Below are 21,103 nucleotides of genomic sequence, written 5' to 3'. Positions count from 1 at the left end.
GTCAGGTGGAGCCCCCCTCTGCTCCTTCCACCTATGGCCCGAGTGCCCCCACCCCCCCACCTGGAGGAGCCGAGTCCCCTCCCTGCTCAGAGGAGCCCCTGGCCAGCCAGATCCCCCCAAGTCGCTCTGTGGGAAAAGCTCTTGTCTCTTCTCTTCTGGAAGAAGAACCTGCACTTTTGATATGCGCCACGCAGGTTCCCGGGGTGGCTGAGCAGGTGGTATGTGTTACTCAGCTTCCCGGGTTCGTCAGTAATCTCTCTGGAGTCAGGGAGATTACTGATGAATCCAGGAAGCTGAATAGCACATACCACCGCCTCCTCAGCCGCCCCGGAACCTGCATGGGGCATAATAAGCAAAAACTTCCCCTGCCAAACCCCGTGACTGGCGTTCGGCGGCAACCTCCCCTGCTGTATTATACCCACCGCCCATGTTAGACCGTCTGTCTGTTCTGGGAATTACACAGGGAAGGGTTTGGCCTGGGAACACAGGCTCCGACTTTTGGTTTTGCCGGTGGAGGCCGGGCCTGCAGGGGAAGAGGCTGAGCAGGGTGGGGCCTCGGGGGGCGGGGGGGGGTGGTGGGAAGGGATGGGGCGGGGCCTTGGGGCAGGGCCTTGGGGGGAAGGGGCAGAGCAGGGGTGGGTCCTCAGGACAAGGGGCAGAACAGGGGCAGAGCGCCAGGGCCCACAAAAGATTAATCCGGCCCTGGGTGCTGAGGCACCCCCTATTTTTTTTTCAGGGGGTGCTTGAGCTTTGGAGCACCCCCACAGTTGGCATCTGTGCCTGGGAACACCCCAGTTAGAAGGGAGAGAGACCCGGAGCCAAGACAGGTGCTGGCCACGGAGGGTGGAAGGTTGAAAGCGGGTGCCCTTGCTGGGGCAAGAGAGCTGCAGTTCATAGAATATCAGGGTTGGAAGGGACCTCAGGAGGTATCTAGTCCAACCCCCTGCTCAAAGCAGGACCAACCCCCGACAGATTTTTACCCCAGTTCCCTAAATGGCCCCCTCAAGGATTGAGCTCCCAACCCTGGGTTTAGCAGGCCAATACTCAGACCCCCGAGCTATCCCTACCCCTGAGCTGTAACAACTGGCTCTTTGACTGCTGTCCCTCTGCGGGTGGGGGCTGTTTGGTTTGTGCCTGTACAGCACCTAGCGCAGTGAGGTGCTACTCCATCGGAAGGGCTCCTCGGTGCTCTAATTAACTTCTCTGGGAGGTGGCGGGCAGCAGCAGGGGTCAGGGCGGGGACGGATAACCAAGCGGGGAAGATGGGACGCCACATTGAGGACTAAGCAGCAGGGTCCGGCAGTCAGGGCGTTGGGTTGGGCCCAGGACAGCTGGGCTCTGTTCCTGTTCTGCTGCTGACCTCCATGATGTCCAGGTGGGCCATTAATTGGCTGAGCACAGCACGGTCTAACGTTTGACTGGATGGCATTTGTCTCTCTATGGGAATGGTGGGGGAGTGGGGAGCCTACAGAGACCCGGGATGCGGGGGTGCATACAGATTTCCTGGCAAGGGGGAATGAGGGTACACAAACATCGAGCATGAGGAGCTCATGGGGAGCTTGGAGCTATACAAGGAGCCTGCAGTGGGTGCTTCTCACTTGGCCTAGAGGAGCAACGAAACGTGCAACCAAATGGATCCCTAGTGCTGTGTCTACACTGCAATGGAAGCCAAGGTGCAGACTCAGGTTTGAGTCCAACCCCCTCTTCCATCTACACACAAATATCTGGGGCTCAGACCTGGGGTCCTAGGGCCCTGCAGGGCTGGAAGGGCCAAACCCAGCCAGGATCCAGGGTTCAAGACTCCGATCCCAGAGAGACTTTCCTAGAGGCCCTGTTTCAGCCCAATCCAGGCCCATTGGGGTGACTCCTCTTCCTTCAGGGCACAGGACTCTGGGAGTGGGAAGACCCATCCCCTCCCCCAACTCGCAGCCCAGAACCTGGCCTGTTTCAGGCAGAACCAAGCCCATGGGGCCACCCCAGCCGTTCTAAGGGGATGGAAAAGCACGGAGACACTGCGACCCCACTACTCAAGAAATCCCAGGGCCAGGGTTTAGCGGGAGTTAAGAAATCAGCTGTTGTGGTTACAGGGTGTCATCATGTTAACCCCTTCTCTGCTAGGGTGACCAGATGTCCTGATTTTATAGGGACAGTCCCACTATTTGGGGCTTTATTACCCCCCAACCCCATCCTGATTTTTCACACTTGCTGTCTGGTCACCCTATTCTCTGCTGGCAGCCGCTCTCTCAGGAAAAGGCTGGTTTCTGCAGGGTCAGGGGTGCTGATCCCAGCTGAGACTTTAATTATCCTCTTGGGGGGGGGGTGCACGGTGGAGAGGGGCAGACAGTCTGTCCTCCCCATGCAGGACAAGGCAGATAAAGGGGATGCCCGGGGGGGGTAACAGAGTCCTTGTCACACTCTGGCTTCAGTGCTGGAAGCTCGGGGGGCATCTGGATTCCCAGCCCATCGGGTGGGGCTTGTCTCATGCAGGTTCCTTCCTGGGTATGGTCAGCTGCAGCATTTCAGGGCGGAGGGGGCCGATTCAAACGTAACCGTGCAGTCAATCCAACCCATCCCACCCGGGAGTGAGCCGGGTGAGGTTCCAGCTGGCTAAGGACCGTGCGCATCCCATTAGATTTCCCCACCTCCCATCCAACCTCATCCACCTGTTACCCCTTGTCTTTTGAACTGTAAGCTCTTTGACTGTCAGCCACTAAGGACCTCAAGATACAGACTGTGGTGCATCCAGGACTGCATTGGGAGGGCAAGCTAGCACTTCAGGTGTGGTGGGGGTTTCTGGTCCTGCGAGCAGGCTAGGGGCTCTAGGGAAGCTTGCAGTAAGAGTCAGGCCGCAGAAAGCCAGCTTAGTGCAAGGGTGAGTTGTTCCTCTCGGTCTCAGAGAGCAGCCTGCTTTGTCTCTCTCTGTTTTTGGTTTGTTGTGTATGAGCCACACTGAATTCTACGAAATGAAGTTGTGTTACACAGCAACCTTCCACTGAGAGGATTTATGCTTTTATTGACTGTCTCGGCGTGTATGCCCAGAATATAACACAGAGAAGTGCCTAAGTCCCATTGAAATCAAGAGGGGAGTCCATGGTGTAGCACGGGCAAGGCAGGCTGACCGAGAGACAGGCCTAGAGAGGAGAATGGGAGCATGCGTGAACTACAACTCTGATGTGGCACCACAGCGAAGATTTCCGTTCTTGGCCAAAATGTTTCTGCATTAGAAATTTCACTGAAAAGTTAAAATTCTCCATGGAGGGGAAAAGACCCCAAAAGAAAACCCTATTTTCCAACCTGCTCTTCTGAAGACTGATTGACGTGGAGTCTCCAGTGCACCATGAGGTCAGATCTCTGGTTGAAGGCGCTGCCTCAGTTGGGGCATGGATTGCGTCGCTTGCCGGCATGGACTCTCCTATGCATTGCAAGGTTGAAACATAGGCTGAAGCTCTTCCCGCAATATGAGCACCTGTAGGGCTGCTCGTCCGTGTGGCCACACCGGTGGGAGAGCAGGTTGGTGCGTCTGATGAAGGTCCTGCCGCAGTCGAGGCAGCGGTAGGGTCTCTCCGCCGCCCTGTGTTTTGGCAGGCCTGTGCCTTTGCAGCAGGGCCCCTCCTCTGGGGCCGAAGAGCACTGGGCCAGGTCGGAGCGCTGGCTGAAGCTTTCCCCGCCCTCGTGGCGTTTGTCGGGCCTCTCTCCCGTGTGGCCCCTCTGGCGCTCAATCAGGGCAAAGGCGTCGATGAATCTTTTCCCAGAGCTGGCGCAGACACGGGGCTTTGCCCCGCAATGGGCTCTCGCGGGCTGCTCCAGGGGTGCCTGCCGGCCGAAGCTTTTCCTGCAGTCGGGTCGCTCCCTCTCGTGGGCCCTCTGGTGCACCGTGAGCTTGGCTCTCTGGTTGAAGCCCATTCCACAGTCAGGACACAAAAAGGGGCGCTGGCTCGTGTGGACCCTCCGGTGCATCGCGAGGTTGACGCATAGGCTGAATCCTTTCCCGCAGTCTGGGCACGTGTAGGGACTCTCTCCCGGGTGGAATCGCCGGTGCTTCGTCCGGGCCGAGTTCTCGGCAAAGTGTTTCCTGGATTCTGGACGCAGGAAAGGTTTCCTCTGCAGGTCAGGGCATTTGTAGGGCCTCTCTCCCGTGTGGAGCTTCTGATGTGCCACGAGGGTTGACCTCCGAACAAAGCTTCTCCCGCAGTCGGGGCACTGGCAGGGTTTCTGCCCCGAGAGGATTCTCTGCTGGATGGTGCAGGCTGCGCCGGGGCTGGAGCTTTTCCCATCCTTGTGCACCGTCTGATGTCTCAGAAGATGTGATCTCCAGCGGAAGCTTTTCCCACAGTGGAGACATCGATGGAGGGTCCTGCTTGGATGTTCTGGAGGCACCAAACTCTGCTGGAGACTTCGCCCACAACTGTGGGATGCGTCTTCCAGGTGGGTTCCCAGACGGAGCATCTCTCGTGAGCCCTGCCCACGTTCAGTGCCTGCATTTCCCGTCCCTCTGTTGTGCTTCCCCTTAAGGTCCAGGAGCTGTTTGAGTTTCTTGAAACATCCCTCTTCAGGACAGGATTTACCCTCTCTCCCCCCGGGCAGGTTTCCCCACTGCTCCTCCGACCTGCCCTGACTCTCGCTAGCTTCTGTCTGGCAAACGTTCCCCTGGGACCTTCCCGAGAATGTCCCATGTGGTTCTGCCAACTCAGGGCCTCCCTGCTGGGGATTCTCCTCCTCGTTCTCACTGGCTGTCCCATCACCTGCGGGGGGAAGGAGAGAACCCAGCATGAGTCACTCCCTGCGCTGGGGAGGGAGGGGCCCCGGGGAAAGGGGATCGGCAAAGGGTTTGTCACATAGGCAGAAGCTTTTGGATCAGCTGAACACTCAGTAGCTGAATCTTCCCCAAACTCCTCCCCACAGCTGGAAACTCCTGAGCTTCAGCATCGATACCATGGCACAGAGGATGGGGGAAGGGAGGGAATACCTGCTTGGTGCACCCACAGCTGTTCCCCTCGCTCCATGTGGGAGATCAGGTCAGGTTTAGGGATGGGGAATCCTGCCCAGGGGAAGAGAGAACAGGAGAGATCAGGGCTGGTTACAGAGTCCCGGTTTCCTCCTTACACAGAAGCTGCTGGGAAGATCCCAGCCCTATGTTTGCCAGCGAGGCCCTGCAACCCGAGTAGATGGGAAACGCCCATAGTGACTTACCCAGCCAGGTCACATTCTCATAGTTCTCCTGCATGACGTCCCTGTAGAGGGCTCTCTGAGCGGGGTCCAGCAGAGCCCATTCTTCCGCGGTGAAATACACAGCCACCTCCTCGAAGGTCACTGCCTTTGCTGCAGCCATTCCCTTTTCCTGCCCTCCAGGCAGGACAGGACAACCTGGAGCGAAACATGGAATGGATGTTCTTCTGCAGCCTGTCAGGTGAGAAGCGCAAATGGGGACGTTTCAGCCACAGCTTTAGTCCATTTTGCACCGATTTCCCCTTTGCGCATTTCCTGCAGACGGAAACTCAAGACTCCGTCATTCGGACGTAACACATGAAATGTGGTTTTTTAAAAATAGCCTCCTCCTCGAGCCGTATCCTGAATACGCATCCTGGTTTTTACAAGTCTCGAGCGAGCGTCACTGGATTTCATTTCTGAGTTCCCAGAACTTTTGAGAATAGGCCACTTACCCAGGTGCCAGAATATGGATTCAGGAGCCTAAATTTAGGCTCCTGAATTTAAAGATCCCGGCCTTTGTCTTTTTATTCCAGCACAACGCCACTCCCACACCAGGCCTGAGATATTTTCAAACTCTCTCACTAAATTAAACAATGTTAATGGGACCGTTCACACAGTGCCAAACAAGTGGGTGTGCGCATTACCGGGCTCAGCTCCTCCGTGAGGAAACAAACCTTATCAAAGGGGGAAATAATCTGTGTTCCCGCACAAGAGACATTGACTGAACTCTCATAACAAATCTGCGTCCAAACAGATTTTCACCAGACGACGGAGAGGAAAGCGCCTGACCTGGGAATTCTCTCTGTCAAACGTAACATTTCCAGCCCCAAAGGTACTGGAATTGGTCAAGCTCTGACACTTTTAAAATGGCAAAACGTGATTCTTCTCATCTCCACGGCCCCTGCTCAAAACAAAGGCTAAGAAGTTTAGCCTGACACACTTAGAATCAATCAGTTTGTGAGTGTCCACGGAACTGACCCCCAAGTGAGGAAACAATTCTCATCAAAGCGGGGGAAAAATTCAGTGTGTCTGCACAACAATCTTTTATTCAGCTCTGACAGCAAAGCTACAGCAGAATAGGTGTTTATGAGCCTACATAAACATTTGTGTCCCAAGGTGACGGAAGTGTTGAAATACTGATGCAGGTTGTAACTTGGCCTTCCACCACGGCTGCTTCTCAGGAAAAGGCACAGAGGTTTTATCCTGAAACTTTGCCAAACTAAATTCACCCCCTGAGCAAAGACTTTCAGCCCAAAAGATGAACCTAAGCAGTGCCAGGCTGGATCAGAGCTGAGGCTCAGCTAGTAGCACTGAGTGTGGTGTAAACCAGTGGCTCTCAACCTTTCCAGACTCCTGTCCCCCTTTCAGGAGTCTGATTTGTCTTGCATACCCCGAGTTTCACCTCACTGAAAAACGACTTGCTTACAAAATCAGACATAAAAATACGAAAGCGTCACAGCTACTAGCACTGAAAAATTGCTGCCTTTCTCATTTCTACCATGTAATTAGAAAATGAATCAACTGGACTATAAATATTGTCCTTACATTTCAGTGTATAGTCTATGGAACAGTATAAACAAGTACACTGTCTGTCTGCAATTTTAGTTTGCACTGACTTTGCTAGTGCTTTCGATGTAGCCTGTTGTAAAACTAGGCAACTATCTAGAGGAGCTGACGTCCCCGCTGGAAGCTCTCTCAGTACCCCCGTGGGGGGGGGGGAAACGTACCCCCGTTGAGATCCACTGTTGTAAGCAACTGGACAACTGGCTTCACAATTTCAGCCCAACCTTACCTGTCCGTGCGGCTGTGCACTCCAGCTACAGCGGGTTCCAAGGAGTGGCTGCGGAGGAATTCCTCTCCCTGAGGCCCGTCTGTGACTAATGAGGCAGACCTGGTTTGTCCTCTCTCCGCACCGACACCTTGTTCCCAGGAAAGCCAATCAGGCCAGGGATGACGCAGGGAGCAGATCTGGGTGGGCTGGGTGGCTGGGAACCACCCTCTCCACTTATTACTCCTCAGAGAGATGATCCCTGGCCTATGCCCTTGGGGCCTTTGCTCTCCTGTAGCCGAGACCCGGAGTGGGTCAGGGAGGGCAGCAGCTCTGGGACTTGCGGGAGGGGGAGCAGAGATGGGGCTGTTGGTGCAGAGTCACTTTCCTGCCCAGCCCCAGCCCTTCCCCCTGGGTGTCGTGTCCCCCTGGGGTGCCCTAAGAGGCCAGTTCCCACTCTCTCGGCTGCAGCGGCTCCTTCAATCTCTCTCTCCAGCTGTGCCAGCCCTGCCCAACCCAGGAAGTTCAGTTATCTCCTGATCAGATTCACAGCAGGAAACTCGTGGCCAAGGCAGAGAGATAGGAAGTAGCCCAGCCTTGCTTTGAGCTGTAACCCAGAGCCCTCTAGTGGGGGCAGATCGGGAAACCCTCTTCCCTAGCGCCTCCTCGGGGTGACCAGATGTCCTGGTTTTATAGGGAAAGTCTCAATATTTGGGGCTTTGTCTTATACAGGCGCCTATTGCCCCACCCCTGTCCCCACTTTTCACTCTTGCTATCTGCTCACCCTGTGCTCACCCTATGCCCTCCCCGGGACAGACCTACGCCCCAGAAGGGATCCGCCCATGAGCGCTAACAGCTCCGTGCCGCCGCGGTGACCTCCTCTCAACACAGATGTGGTCCCAGCCCCTGCCCCGGAGCCAGCCAGCGAGTGCAAACTCTCAGATTGCTGCCACTCCTGACTCCGGGGAGGCCCATGGGGTGCAGGCTCCGTCACCCACCTGTTCCATTCGCAAACCATCTCCGGGGTTAGTGCGTTCACCCTGTTCACACCCACTTAGCCTCCTGCAAAGCCCTCCTTAAGCCTCTCTTGTGCCCTGGGACCTGCAAAACACTTGACAGCAATGAGGCTGCAGGTGTGCGGAGACCACATCCTATCATGCTGGGCAGCGGCGTTCCCGTGGGCTCCCTGCTCTGCCTGAGATCAAGAGTAGCCAGTGTTATGATGCTTCTGGCTAAGAAACAGGGTGACCATATTTTCCCAAAGGAAAAACTGGACACCCCCCCGGGGTCGGCCCAAGAGCCCCCTCCCTCCTGTGTGTGGGGCTGCTCTGAGCACCCGTCAACCCCTGCACGTGGGGCTGGCCCAAGGCCCCCTCTCCCTTTCCCCACATGCAGGGCCCGCCTGAGACCCACCCCCGCCCCCGCCGGCCGCCTGCACATGGGGCCATCCTATCCCAAGCCGCTCTCCTGAGCCCTCCCTGCCACACGGGGTGGTGCTGCTGTTTTCCCCCTCCCGCCATGTTCCTCCACACCCCGCTAGGGGTTGCACCCCGTTTTTTTGGCCAAACTGTGCATTTGTCCCGTTGTTCTTGCCAACTGATGGCAAGTGCCAAGTTCCCCCCCCCACCAAAAAGTGTCAAGATGGCTGGGACAGGGCCTCTAACTATTAGCGACCAAGCTGACAGGCAATGGAAAAGAGCGGGTTAAAAGCCTGGTCTTATTTGTTATTACCTCACATCTGCTACTGCAGGTTTCTGAGCCCTTCCTCTGCCTCATCGGGGACCGATCACTAGCAGAGACTGAACTAGGACCTCAAGGCTGAGCCAATCTGGCGATGCCTGTGCCCCTCATAGAAAAAGCATCACCTGCTGGCTCATAAGAACGTGCGGTGGCTTCAATACCGTCCCTACTTCCCCAGCATTAGGATTTTCTGGCTGCGGCTCCGAAGCTGTCCCCACCAGAGGGCTCTGGCGGTGCTAAGGGGAGGCGGCTCCCTCGCTCCTTGTCTCTCTTTCTCCTCGGTTCAGCACAAGTTTCCTGGCTGAGACGGATGCAGCGGCGGCTGAGCAGCTGCTGCCCCTTCAGTGGGGTGTGGACCAGGGGGAGACCTTCATCCAAGCCCCCTCTGTGCCCACCCCAGGTGGGGACTTTCTCCGGTGGCTGGAACCTGCCCCCTGGGGCTCCCCAGGCTCTGCGGACACCAGCTCCTGAGCCGGAGCCTGCAGGTGATGGGGAGACCTGGGGGAACGGGCTGGGCAGGAAAGTGACTCCCATCTCATCCCCCCCCCCACTCTGCTTGCCGGGCAGTTCAGAGCCCTGGCACCTCTGGGCCTGGCAGTTCAGAGCCCGGGCACCTCTAGGGTCGGCAGCTCAGAGCCCCGGCACCTCTAGGGTCGGCAGCTCAGAGCCCCGGCACCTCTAGGGTCGGCAGCTCAGAGCCCCGGCACCTCTAGGGTTGGCAGCTCAGAGCCCCGGCACCTCTAGGGTTGCCATGTCAGTTATGCATGTACAAAAACTGCTTGAGCCCTGGCACCTCTTTCATTACAAATTAGCCTCCCAGGCCAAGTGGAAGGAGAGTCCAGAGCAGGAGCCATAAATGGGGAGAGAGGTTCCCAACTCCTAGATCCATTCACTTGGTTCTTTCTCTTGATCCTTATTGATCGATGATGACGGATCCCTCGCTCTAATTATTTTCTAATTAGAGTCTAGTCTGCTAATTTATCTGTTTACCATCCCTCTAGAGCAGTGGATCTCAACCTGTTTACCATTGTGGGCTGCACATGCAGCTCTCTGTATGTTACGTTAAGTGGGCCCCATCCACAGAATATAGATACTACCTGTATGGCCCTGAGGACGGCACATGGGCCACAGCTGTGTGCTGACTGGCCGCCAGCAGCCCCCAGGTTGAGACTCACTGCTCTCGAGTGATTATCTCCCCCGTGTCTAAGCACTGCACACCAGGTGACCAGCTAGCAAGTGTGAAGAATTGGGACAGGAATGTGTGGGTAAGAGGTGCCCGTATAAGAGAAAAACCCCAAAATTGGGACTGTCCCTATAAAATCAGGACAGCTGGTTACCCTACCTGCACAAATGCATAAAACATCCATGAGAAAATGTCCTTTTTCTCTCTCCTCCTAATGCCCAGTGGCGAGGGAGATGGTAACCCCCGTTTTAATTATTTGTGCTAGGGCAGCGGCTCTCAAACTTTTATACTGGTGATCCCATTCACGTAGCAAGCCTCTGAGTGCGACCCCCCGCTTATAAACTAAAAAACACTTTTTTTTTTGTATATTTAACACCATTATAAATGCTGGAGACAAAGCAGGGTTTCGGGTGGACACTGACAGCTCGCGACCCCCCATGTAATAACCTCATGACCGCCAGTGTGAGAACCCCTGCGTCACGGTCAATAAGACTCGGTTGTGGGAGGCACCGCATAACTCCAGCCCTATTCCTATGAAGACTCTAGCCCCAGCAGCTGTTAACTCGGGCGAGAGGTGCTCATTGAAATCAATGGAAATCTGCTGGGTTTATTTACGTCTTTCCAGGATCAGGGCCAGAGTTTGTACAGTGCCTAACATACAGGCCCCTCCAATGTTGTGTGGCACAAATCATTGCCCCAGTGAGTTTGCAATCGGAGAGGAAGACAGGCAGGAGACAGATGAACGGAGGCTGTGGAGCAGGTGCAGGCAGAGAGTTGCGTCACATGTGGCCAGCTGGTTTTGTCAAAGCGCTGATTTTTCCAAGTGCTCTAAAATCCATACGGGTGCTCAGGTTGTCCTGAAAATTGCCGTGCATCATGAGGGCTAAGGGTAGGGTTAGCGGTGCGAATTTGGGGACATTTGATCCAGCGGTTCCCGAGATTAGGGGGAGCAGAGGAAGGAGGAGAATTAGGACACAAGAAGGGTGGCCCAGTTTGGGTCAGCACCAGTTTGGGGCTGAGGAGTTCCCTGCTCCGTCATAGGCTGCATGGGACCTTGGGAATTAGATGCCTAAATTCCTTTACAAATCTTGCCCACCTCCGAGGGGTGTAGCAATGAGAAATACACAGGGCTTAAATTCTCCCTGAGTATTTCCCAGAGCCCCAGGGCTTCTGCTCCACTGGGACTCCCCCTGGTTTGAAAATAATTACCAGAGCTCTGTTCCCGTTAGCTCCAGCTGAATTTAAGCTCCAGCTGAATTTAATGCATTAAAGTTTGTGAGGTGCTTATATACTAGGGTCACAGGACCCTATTAATAGGGTCCTGTAAGTCACTCCAAGTGCTGGGGGAAGAAGGGAAGTTGCAGAGGAGCTGAATCAAATCACTAACTTTTTTGCAGCCCCTGATTTTTCAACCTGATTTCTCCAAACTTTTCCTTGGCTGCAGGGATCAATTCGGCATCGACACTGAGAGAAAAGACGGGGGGGATAGATACATGGCCAAGTGGTGACTTGTACTAGGTACGCACCTGCCTTGGAACATCAGCTTGTCATTGCAGGTATTGTCCTTTGAGGGTTCTTGACAAGAAAACTCTTCGTCCAGTGCATGATCTGGCTTGGTCTGGAAAGATCCCTCAGCAGGGAGTAGCCTGCCCCAAGCCCCCCGAGCTTGTCTTAAGGCACTGTTAGAACATGATCTTGGACTACTTTGTAGTCTGCGCAGACAGGGACAAGCTGTGATCAGTATCAGGTCAGCACGCTGTGGTTAAGGGTTTGTCTACATGAGGAATTTGACCGGAATAGATACCCCACAATAGCTTCCTGTGTGGACACGCTTATCCTGGAAGAATTATCTGGTACACTTCTTCCAGTGTAGACTAGGCCTACGTATAAGACAAGAAACAGACAGATGAACACAAGAAAACAATGATGCAAAAGCAGTCAGCGTGATAGGTGGTGTTCTCAGGACACCAGCAGCCTAAACCATGCCAAGTTTGTATCCTGGGACGTGCCCCTAAGGGACAGCCTTTACAACCATGTTAATAATGTGCTAATTAGCAGTCAATTAACTAACTAATATAGACAAGTCCTTTACACAGGCTGAGCCTGTGTAGCAGTTGGGGCCTGATTCTGATCTCAACTGCACTGATGTAAATTGGGGATATGTCTAGACTACGTCGTTGTAGCTACAGAGGCATAACCCTGTAGTGTAGATGTAGCCTGCAATAACGGAAGGGGGGTTTGTCAGTGTAGGAACCCCCCCCAAATGCATTCTTCCATTGACAGCTGTGTCTACACAGGGTCTTAGGTTGCCATAGGGTTTTTTTCACACCCCTGACCGGCATAGCTACACCAAGCTAACTCTTAAGTGTAGACCAGGCCTTGGAGTGGTTCCACTGCAGTTGGTGTGAACAGAGAGCAAAGGGAGAAGCAAATTGTTGCATTCAAATATCGGGGGTGGGGGCAAATCCTTTTTAATAACCTGAGGCAATGTCTCCCATGGAAAAGAGTTGTGTTCTTAATTTGGATTCACTCCCAATGTCAAATGACCTTGAAAATTCAATTAGAACCCAACCACCTCTCTCTGTCTGTCTGTGATACTTCTGGGTTAACTGGGTAGCTACAGGGTGTTATACACTTTGAGAACACGAAAGGAAAACCCGTTTTCAAGCATGACCTTAAATCAAACACAGCTTGTTTACCATTCCTACGGGTAACAGCAACGGAGGACATCCTGTTCCTAAAGCCTGGGGTGCAACTTGAACTGCTAACCACAGTCAAAGGCCGAGTTGCTGTGTTTGCACCTTTAACCCAAGGTAAGAACACATCTCTCTCTTTGTTCTGAGGACATACCCAGGGAGAGCAGTAGGCCAGGCTCCTAGGACTCTCTAGTCAGTGATGGGAAGGTTAGAAATGGCCAAGAGATTTAATCCTTGTGCTGGGCTGAATCACTAACTCCCACCTGTGTGTGGAGATCTCTGAATCCCTTACTTGAACCACTGCACATCAGCTCCCACATGCTGGGCTTTGCCAAAGGGCATCTCCATGGGCATTTCCCATCTGCTTCATGTTACATATCCTCTCTGGCAAACGTAGGGGCAGGGTTTAAAATCCCAGCGCCTGTATAACAGGGACTCCAGGAATCTGTAACCAACCCTGATCTCACCTGTTCTCTCTCTCCCCTGAGCAGGATTCCCCATCCTTAAACCTGACCTGCATGGAGCCAGGGGAAGAGCTGTAGGCACTGGATCTCCAGGGGAGGCACCCGCCCAGGTGAAGAACCAGTTAAACCAGCTCAGAGACCATCTGGGAGAGAAGCCCAGCGCCTGGATTTGCATTGAGTCCTTGTGAGCTTCCCCACGTCTGCCCTTCTCAGGTAGCTCATCACCGAACTGGAAGGGACCTCGAGAGATCATCTAGTCCAGTCCCCGGCACTCAGGGCCGGCCTAAGTATTATCTAGACGTTCCCTGAGAGGTATTGCAAACACCTGTCCTAGTTTCCGGGCAAATGTTGCCTGGGGCTTTTTACCCTTTCTGCCTGAAAGCAGCTACCAACCCTTGCTCTGCCTGTTGAGATGGGAAGGGAAGCAAAGCAGGAGGAGTCCCCTGTGGTGAAGGACTGGGGGATGGTTTAGTCCAGGCTCCCCAATACATTATCTTGGTATAATAGATTCTAAAGCCAGAAGGGATCATCTAACCTGACCTGCATAGCACAGGGCAGAGAATTCCACACAGGAATTGGGGTTTTTTTTGTCCTGTTCCTCCCCCCGATTGGGGGGGGGGGGAAATGTCTTGTATGTGGATTCTCTCTGTAAACCAGGGATGGCAACAAGTGCGAACGAGGAGGCAAACCTGCTGTGGGGAAGCCCTGAGTCAGCAGAAGCCGAGAAAGCAGAGGGGCACATTTGCCCGAGAGAAGCCAGTGAGAGTCAGGGTGGGTGGGAGAAAGAGGAGGAAGGAAATCTTCCAGGGGGGAGAGAGGATAAATCTTTTCTCCAAGGAGGAGATGTAAGGCAACTCTGGGTGCAGCAAAGAGAAGGGGAAGGTGCCCAACCTGATGCCCAGTGGAGCACCCACAAGGCAGAGAAATGCCACCAGTGCCCTGACTGTGGGAAAAGCTTCAACCGGAGCTCGACCCTTAGTGCCCACCTGAGGATCCACACTGGGGAGCGCCCCTACATATGCCCTGACTGTGGGAGAGGCTTCACCCAGCTGGCTCACCTGACTCAGCATCAGGGGACACACTCAGGAGAGGAGCCCTATCGCTGCGCCGACTGCGGGAAGGGCTTTGGGGTCAGCTCTCGCCTGGTGGCACATCAGAGGAGCCACACGGGCGAGCGCCCCTACAAATGCCCTGAATGCGGAAAGAGCTTCCGGGTCAGCTCAGTCTTGGTGGTGCATCAGCGAATCCACTCCGGAGAGAGACCCTATAAATGCACCGATTGCGGGAAGAGCTTTAATGTCAGCTCCAACCTCATTAAACATCAGAGGATCCACACAGGGCAGAAGCCCTACAAATGCGCCGAGTGCGAGAGGAGCTTTAATGAGAGCTCAGCCCTGATTGCCCACCAGCGGCTGCACAAAGGGGAGCGACCCTACAAATGCCCTGACTGCGGGAAAAGCTTCAATGTCAGCTCCAATCTCCTGGAGCATCAGGGCACCCACAGGGGCCAGAAACCTTACAAATGCCTTGAATGTGGGAAAGGATTCGCCCGCAGCGCTCACCTCTCACAGCACAGCCGGACTCACACGGGTGAGCGACCCTACAAATGTGCCGAGTGTGGGAAAGGATTTGCTGTGAGGTCCCATCTGGCCCAGCACTGCCGGGTCCACACCGGGGAGAGACCCTACAAGTGTGCTGACTGTGGGAAGGGCTTCACGGCCCGTTCATCCCTGACCACCCATCGCCGGACTCATACAGGAGAGCGACCCTATAAATGCCCCGAGTGTGGGAAAAGCTTCAATCAGAACTCACACCTGGCTCAGCACTGGAGAACCCACTCGGGAGAACGACCCTATCACTGCCCTGACTGCGGGAGAAGCTTTGGGGACAGCTCTGCCCTCATTAAGCATCAGAGGATCCACCTGCAAGAGAAAGCTCGTTAATGCCACCCTGCAGCTACCAGAAAAGCTTTGCTTGGAGCTCAGTGCTTATTACTAGCACTGGGCAGATAAGGGCTCTCTCAGTGAGGTGGTAATTCAAAAAGGAAAAAAAAAATCATGTTGAGTTAACCCCAAAACAAAATGTTCCAACATTTTGGGGGGAAACGGAAAAGTTGAAAATAAAAATCCTTTCAAGTTGAACTCTTGTGCTACATGAAACATTTCATTAGGATTTTGAGAGGCTTTAACATCTTTTTTAAAATTAAATTGAAAATTTTCACACCCCAAAATAATTTTGATTTGAAAATGTTGAATATTTTGGCTTTCAGATTTTTTTTTGGGAAGGGGTCAGTTGAAACAATTCAATGAAACAGAAAAAATTGCAAAACATTTTGAAGTGAGTGGATCTGCATTTTTCCACACAGAAAAGAAGTTTCCAACAAATTTTGCTCAGGTCAGCTTATTACACTTCAGAGAATCCTTGCGGGGATAACCCTGACTGATGGGAGTAATATCGGTGATATTCAGCTCCTCCCACTGGGAGCAGGCCACCTCTAGCTGATCCGTGACCCTGGTCTAGCCACTGAGCCCTTGCTGCAGCCCTGCAAGCTGAGCATAGGACGGGGAAGAGAAAATACCTGCAACCTTTGTTGTTCCCTCTCCTGGGACTCAAGATCCCTCTCCTCCCCAGGCAAGATTCATTCCCTGGGCTGCTCACATTGGTAACAGAGAGGTGGGTAGGAAATTAGGTCCAATTCCATCCCCAGCACTGCCTCCCCACTGCAGAAATTGGATGCTTAATCAGTGCTCCAGGTCTTGTTCCCCTTCAGGCAACCTTAAAACTGACGGTGCCCTAGACTCCCTCCATTAGGGGGAGCAATTTCCTGGGGCAAGGGACTCACCTGCTTTACTAATCTCACCCATCACCACCACCAGCTAGCCCCAGCTCTCTCCCCAGCCCAGGTCTTCTCAGGGCACGTCTACGCAGCCGCTAGACACCCAGGTCAGGCTCATGGGACTGTTTCATTGCTGTGTAGCCTTCTGGGCTCAGGCTGGGGCTGGAGCTCTGGGACTCTCCCACTCATCGGGGTCCTAAAGCCCAGGCTCCATCCTGAGCCCAGATGTCTACACAGCAATGAAATAGCCCCGCAGTCGAAACCGGCTGGCACAGGCCAGCCAGGGGTGTTGAGCTGCTGTGTAGACATACCTGCAGAAGTCTGGCCCTCTAGTCTAATCTGTCACTTGGCTGCATTGGGGTGGAGAATGGTGAAGGGTGAGGCTGGCTAATACAGAGTGTAGCATGATTAATTTGTGATTGGCCTCAGCAGTAGAAGTACAGAACTGGGTTTTCCACCTGTCTAGAGTCCTTTGCTGGGGGAAAGGACAAGTGAAATGAAGTGGAAGGCACTCTACGCCTCCATTTGTGATACGAGAACCTGGCAGAATTTAAAGCCAGAATTTGACAGAGCTTGAAGATTGGGATGGCTCGGTGTAGGGCTTTTCTGCAGCTGGAGTTATTCTAGAACCGCTATGCTTGAATTACTTCATGTGTGGACAGGCTGAATCTGGAAGAAGAGCGCCTTTTTCTGGTTTAGTTTAATCCACTTTCAAGAGGGATTTGAATTAGCGTAATCCATTTTGTACGTAGATTAAACTAAACCTAAAAAAGATACTCGTCTTCTGGAATAAGTGTCCACACAGAGCTATTCGGGAACAGCTATTACATTTTAAAATTCACTCCTCACCTTATGCCAGAGTAACTTTCACATGTAGCCAAAATTCTTACAGGAAAATAAGAGGGAACATGATAAGAATATATAGAAATATGACAAAAATGGAAAGGGAGAGAGCAAGGGGACACTGAGGACAGGTCTACATTTAAAACATTGCACGCATGCAGCTGTAGCATCCAGTGAAGCTACTCCTACGCCAATAGGAGAGAGGGCTCCTGTTGGTGTAGTTAACCCACCTCCCTAAGAGGTGGCAGTGATGTCAATGGGAGATGCTCTCCCACCGATAACAGCACTGTCTATACACAGGGTTAGGTCAGTATAACTATGTTACTCAGCAGTATGGATTTTTCATACCCCTGAGCAATGCCGTTGTACTCGTATAGGTTTGTAGTGCAGACTAGATGTCAGGGCTGGTCTGCATGAACCAGTTAATTCACAGTAAGGCGTGTGTGTGAATGTATCCCACACTAACCTGCTAGGAACTCTCTCCATGTGGACCTTGCTGATGTGCATTAAGTTTTATGTCTTTTCAACTAGTCCTTTTTGAAACAGGACTAATCAAAGCCCATTAACTACTAATGCACATCAGTGGGGTCCACAGACAGTCCATGGCAGGTTAGCATGGGGTAGATTTCCCCCCCCCACTTACTGTGCACTAAATATTAGTGCCCTCAGTAAAATTAAAATGTAGGAAATCCAAAACTGATCAAAGGAAATTCATGTACAATTAAAAGTAAGACTGTGGAACTCATTGCCACAGGAAGTAATTCAGGCAAAACTTAGCAAGAGTCCCATCTCATCCTTTAGGTTAGGGGTCAGCATACCTTGCCTGTGAATTACAGCTAAGAGCTTTCGTTCCAGCGTTCCTATTCCCATATTACAGAAAGGGAGTGACTTGTCCAAGGTTATGCAGCAAGTCACTGAAAGACCTGGCTCTGCCAGTCCTGAATTGTATCTACTGGACAATTCTGTTTTCATGAAGGTTCTTAACTCTTCACTGGCTACACACAAAACATTATGCACCAGGGCTCACTGATGTAATGGGCTTAGACTACAGAATTTACAAAATGCAGTTTTCAGCAGTTATGTTTAGCTGGACTTTTTGCCTTAGGGTTTGTCTGGACTGGAAGTTATATTGGTATTATTAAATTGGTGCAACTGCCAGTATGGACACTTACTCTGGTATAAACGTGTTCACACAGGGATTTATACCAATTTAACTATACTGGTTTAAATTCACACCTTACCTTATAGTGCCATAGCTTCCCAAGCAAGCAAATCTTAAGTGTCACCTACCCCAACTGATGCCACTACTTCTACCCAAACTCTCCTGTTTGTAGGAATTGCAGAAAAGCAGGGGCTGTTGCACCCCAAGAATCTAGTCTGCTTGCTATGAAGCTTGAGAGAGAGAAATCAAATGACTCAATCCCCTCCCCCCCCCACTTCAAATCAGCTGAACATTTACTAAGGTGCCATGAATGTGATCATGGTCCAATTTAGTTACGCAAATATAAAGCAAAGATCACTTTCTGTCCAAAAGCATCAGAACAGCACAAAGGGAATAAATACATTCAGCTAAACAGAAAAGTGAAGACTTTCCTGCCAGGCAACCCTCCCCCTCCCCTCAGAACCACCCATCCCAAAAACTCTCAGAGAAACCAGAGATTTGGGGCTTGTGTCTGAAACAATCCTTTTTTTAAGCATGTGTTCTTAAGACACTAGGGCAGATCCTCAGCTAGTATAGGCTATCAGAGCTACATTAAGCCATGAAAATTTACACCAGCTGATCTGTACCACTAGACCTCATTAAATATGGTTTACTAATAGAGCAATTAATTTATCTCACACATTTTATTGCTTCAAATGCATCAGCTACTTCTATCCCTGGCCTACTATCAATGGACCGGCTTGTTTTACAAATTCCCAAAAATCAGTTATTGGCCAAGGAATTTTAACTAGTGTTTGACCTGCTATAAACAGTTCAGGTTACCAGAAGCAGAGTAGGTATTAGGGGAAATACAGACTAAAACATGTAGTAGCAGTGAAAGTCAGTGTTACACTGGTATGTGCCAAAGCTGCTTGAACTGATTTATTGTCAAACAAAAAGAAATAATCCATCCTTCCAATCCAGAACAGTTGAATATTCCACCTCCATAAGCATTTCAGGTGCATCTACATTCCACGCCGGAACACTAAAAAACTGAACAGAGCCCCAGATCAAATAAAGATTAACGGCCAATGCTTTCTTTTCAGTTATGCATCTGCAGGGATCTTTAAACGAATATGAAAGTGGTGGATAGAACTGGAATGTGCACAAATCCCTAGTGTTATTTGTTCTTGATAGGAGACTAAAAGCTTCCTTTATTATAAATACAACCACAATTCTGCAGAAGTTCATGAGACAATAAATATATTTGTTCTTTAATGCAGCCCGTTGTTTCTTCATTATGCATCAGGCTATTTAGACAGAGGCAGCATTCCAAGAGACCAGATCAGTTGATGCCAATGTGAGAGGAAGAATAATCTACCCAATTAGGGAATGGTTTTGCTTTGAGGACAACAAGCTTTGTTAGGGAGCCCATCAATATCTTGGCAACTAGGGAAAAGGAGAAGCGACTGACTCTGAAATGCTACAACTTAGAGGCTTCTGGTCTACCAATGCAGAGAATGGAGATTTCTGCATTTCTGAGACCCGCACACGGCTCAAACTTGCAAAAATTACTCTACATCTTAGCTGCCTCATTCCCATAAGAGCTAAACAGGAATTGGATGGTTAACAACTTCTCTAGATGCGTCACAAAATCTCAACCCTCACACACAGATTGAAGAGTCAATAAAGAACTATTATACCCCAGATCAACGGCCACGGAGGCTGCAGTGAAATGTCAAACAGGGCAGTTAGTTTTGTACCTGACCCTGGACAAGCCATGAGCACCTTCAAGTCCAGTTGTCTTCACCCAATTCATTTAGCTCCTGGGTGAATCTAGTGATCAGCCCCATCTCTTGCTCTATGTTACGGATCCTCTGCTCCACAGCACCCATGCTTTGCACCAGCTCAGCCATCAGCGACCGCATTGCCTCCTGGTTTTTCACAATAGTTTCTAAACAAAAAAGGAAGAACACTCATATCTAATAGAACACATGTTTCCCCTTCGCCAAAGAAAATCGAGTACAATGTTACTGTTCAGCGAAAGAAACACACACGCCTTGTAGAGCTCATTGGAAAATAGGCTCCTCCCTCCTTGAAAATGTTGACAAATACAGTTAAGAATCAAATTATTTTGATTTAGAAATGCTGCCAGTGCCTCACCAGAGTTGTACTTCATTTTCCTCATATCCTCATTCTCCTCTATAAGCCAAGCTACTTTTCCCAGTATGCACTACAGCACGGGACTCCCATGATGGAAGACTAGTGCATCATGGGAAAGAGTAGTTTGGCCAGAGATCCAGGCCCATGCTGATCATAATCCTCTCAGCTTGTCGTCACTTCTTTCCATTGCTTTTTGCCCCACCACCAATCTTCTCTTCTACTTAATTTGAAAGCACCTAGAGGCAGGAACCATCTTTTTGTTGTTTGTACAGCACCTAGCAAATAATCATAGGGTCATAATCAGTGCCTCTAGTCTAGGACTAGAGAGTTCTCACTTTGCTTTCAACCAGACAGGAGTAGCTGCACTTCCTCTCCCTCCTTCCATTAATCTAAACCCCTTTAAACAGCGTAAATTCAGTTTTGGTGCAGCTCACCTAGTGCCAACATGCCCATCTCTTGGTTCATGTCCTGCTGGACGGTAGAGGGAGCCTCCAAGGGAAACACCTCCTCCCATTGCTGGGGTGCAGGAGTGGTTGCTGGGACAAGTTCCTCTTGGGACTTGCTTTTATCATCTTCCTGTTTAGCAGATCTGTGGGCTGCAAAGACACCCAAGCCGAGACACTTATTAGAGAATCCACAGCAGCCAAAACTGTTTTTGTTTTTTTTAAGGTGCAACTAGTACAGAGCAAATCACATTCTGAAGTGTATTGTATCTTTGAGTACCCCAGACTCTCACTGATCAGATACTGAGTTGCTAATTCCTCCCAGTTCTCCTGGGCTGCAACATGAACTCAGATTTTTCTTCCATACAAAAAAATTCTATATTCTATTTAGGTAGAATCCCTCACGGGCTATTTTAATCAAAAGTGCGACTTACAGCACTATACGCTTCTATTACAAACAGAAACCTCTGCAAAGCAAAAATAGGAGACAGGAATAAGGTATTAAACTCCTGACCACCAGCCATACCAATCCACAGAGCTAGAACAGCTCCTGTTCCCCAATCTCCACCCCACAGCTCAGAACCTACAGTCCCAGATTGTCTACCTCAGCGGTCCTCA

The 21,103-nt window shown here is 51.4% G+C and overlaps 2 protein-coding genes across 10 annotated transcripts; one reads left to right on the top strand and one right to left on the bottom strand.

The window, feature by feature from the left end:
• Positions 1-2,799: 2,799 nt before the first annotated feature.
• LOC123345728 (zinc finger protein 135-like) lies at positions 2,800-7,498 on the bottom strand. Of its 3 annotated transcripts, none has more exons than XM_044982763.1 (4): positions 7,001-7,498; positions 5,191-5,364; positions 4,967-5,038; positions 2,800-4,742 (listed from the first exon to the last, which is right to left on the bottom strand). In XM_044982763.1, the coding sequence occupies exons 2-4, from the start codon at positions 5,327-5,329 to the stop codon at positions 3,370-3,372; spliced, it is 1,584 nt and encodes a 527-aa protein (XP_044838698.1). In that variant the 5' UTR covers positions 5,330-5,364; positions 7,001-7,498; the 3' UTR covers positions 2,800-3,369. The 3 variants fall into 3 exon arrangements, with proteins under 3 accessions (XP_044838698.1, XP_044838697.1, XP_044838695.1); XM_044982762.1 differs by having other exon boundaries at positions 2,801-4,742; positions 5,191-5,400; XM_044982760.1 differs by lacking the exon at positions 7,001-7,498 and having other exon boundaries at positions 2,801-4,742; positions 5,191-5,754.
• Positions 7,499-8,985: 1,487 nt separating this feature from the next.
• On the top strand, positions 8,986-15,200 carry LOC123345741 (zinc finger protein 501-like). Of its 7 annotated transcripts, XM_044982784.1 has the most exons (4): positions 8,986-9,201; positions 11,344-11,455; positions 12,617-12,712; positions 13,087-15,200. In XM_044982784.1, exon 4 carries the CDS (start codon positions 13,719-13,721, stop codon positions 15,000-15,002), a length of 1,284 nt encoding a protein of 427 aa, XP_044838719.1. In that variant the 5' UTR covers positions 8,986-9,201; positions 11,344-11,455; positions 12,617-12,712; positions 13,087-13,718; the 3' UTR covers positions 15,003-15,200. The 7 variants fall into 7 exon arrangements, with proteins under 7 accessions (XP_044838719.1, XP_044838720.1, XP_044838721.1 ...); XM_044982785.1 differs by lacking the exon at positions 11,344-11,455; XM_044982786.1 differs by lacking the exon at positions 12,617-12,712.
• Positions 15,201-21,103: the final 5,903 nt, after the last annotated feature.

This window comes from Mauremys mutica, chromosome 12, assembly GCF_020497125.1.
Source record: "Mauremys mutica isolate MM-2020 ecotype Southern chromosome 12, ASM2049712v1, whole genome shotgun sequence".
NCBI classification, from domain to species: domain Eukaryota; kingdom Metazoa; phylum Chordata; order Testudines; family Geoemydidae; genus Mauremys; species Mauremys mutica.
Note: the sequence above shows the minus strand (reverse complement) of the source record. Positions and strands in the feature narration are given on the sequence as shown.

Coding starts and splice junctions, on each gene's coding strand:
- LOC123345728 (XM_044982763.1), bottom strand. CDS start 5,329: ATGGCTGCAGCAAAGGCAGTGACCTTCGAGGAGGTGGCTGTGTATTTC. Junction 5,039..5,190: donor TGAGAATGTGACCTGGCTGG/GTAAGTCACTAT, acceptor TCCCCTGGGCAG/GATTCCCCATCCCTAAACCT. Junction 4,743..4,966: donor GCTGTGGGTGCACCAAGCAG/GTATTCCCTCCC, acceptor TTCCCCCCGCAG/GTGATGGGACAGCCAGTGAG.
- LOC123345741 (XM_044982787.1), top strand. CDS start 13,719: ATGGCAACAAGTGCGAACGAGGAGGCAAACCTGCTGTGGGGAAGCCCT.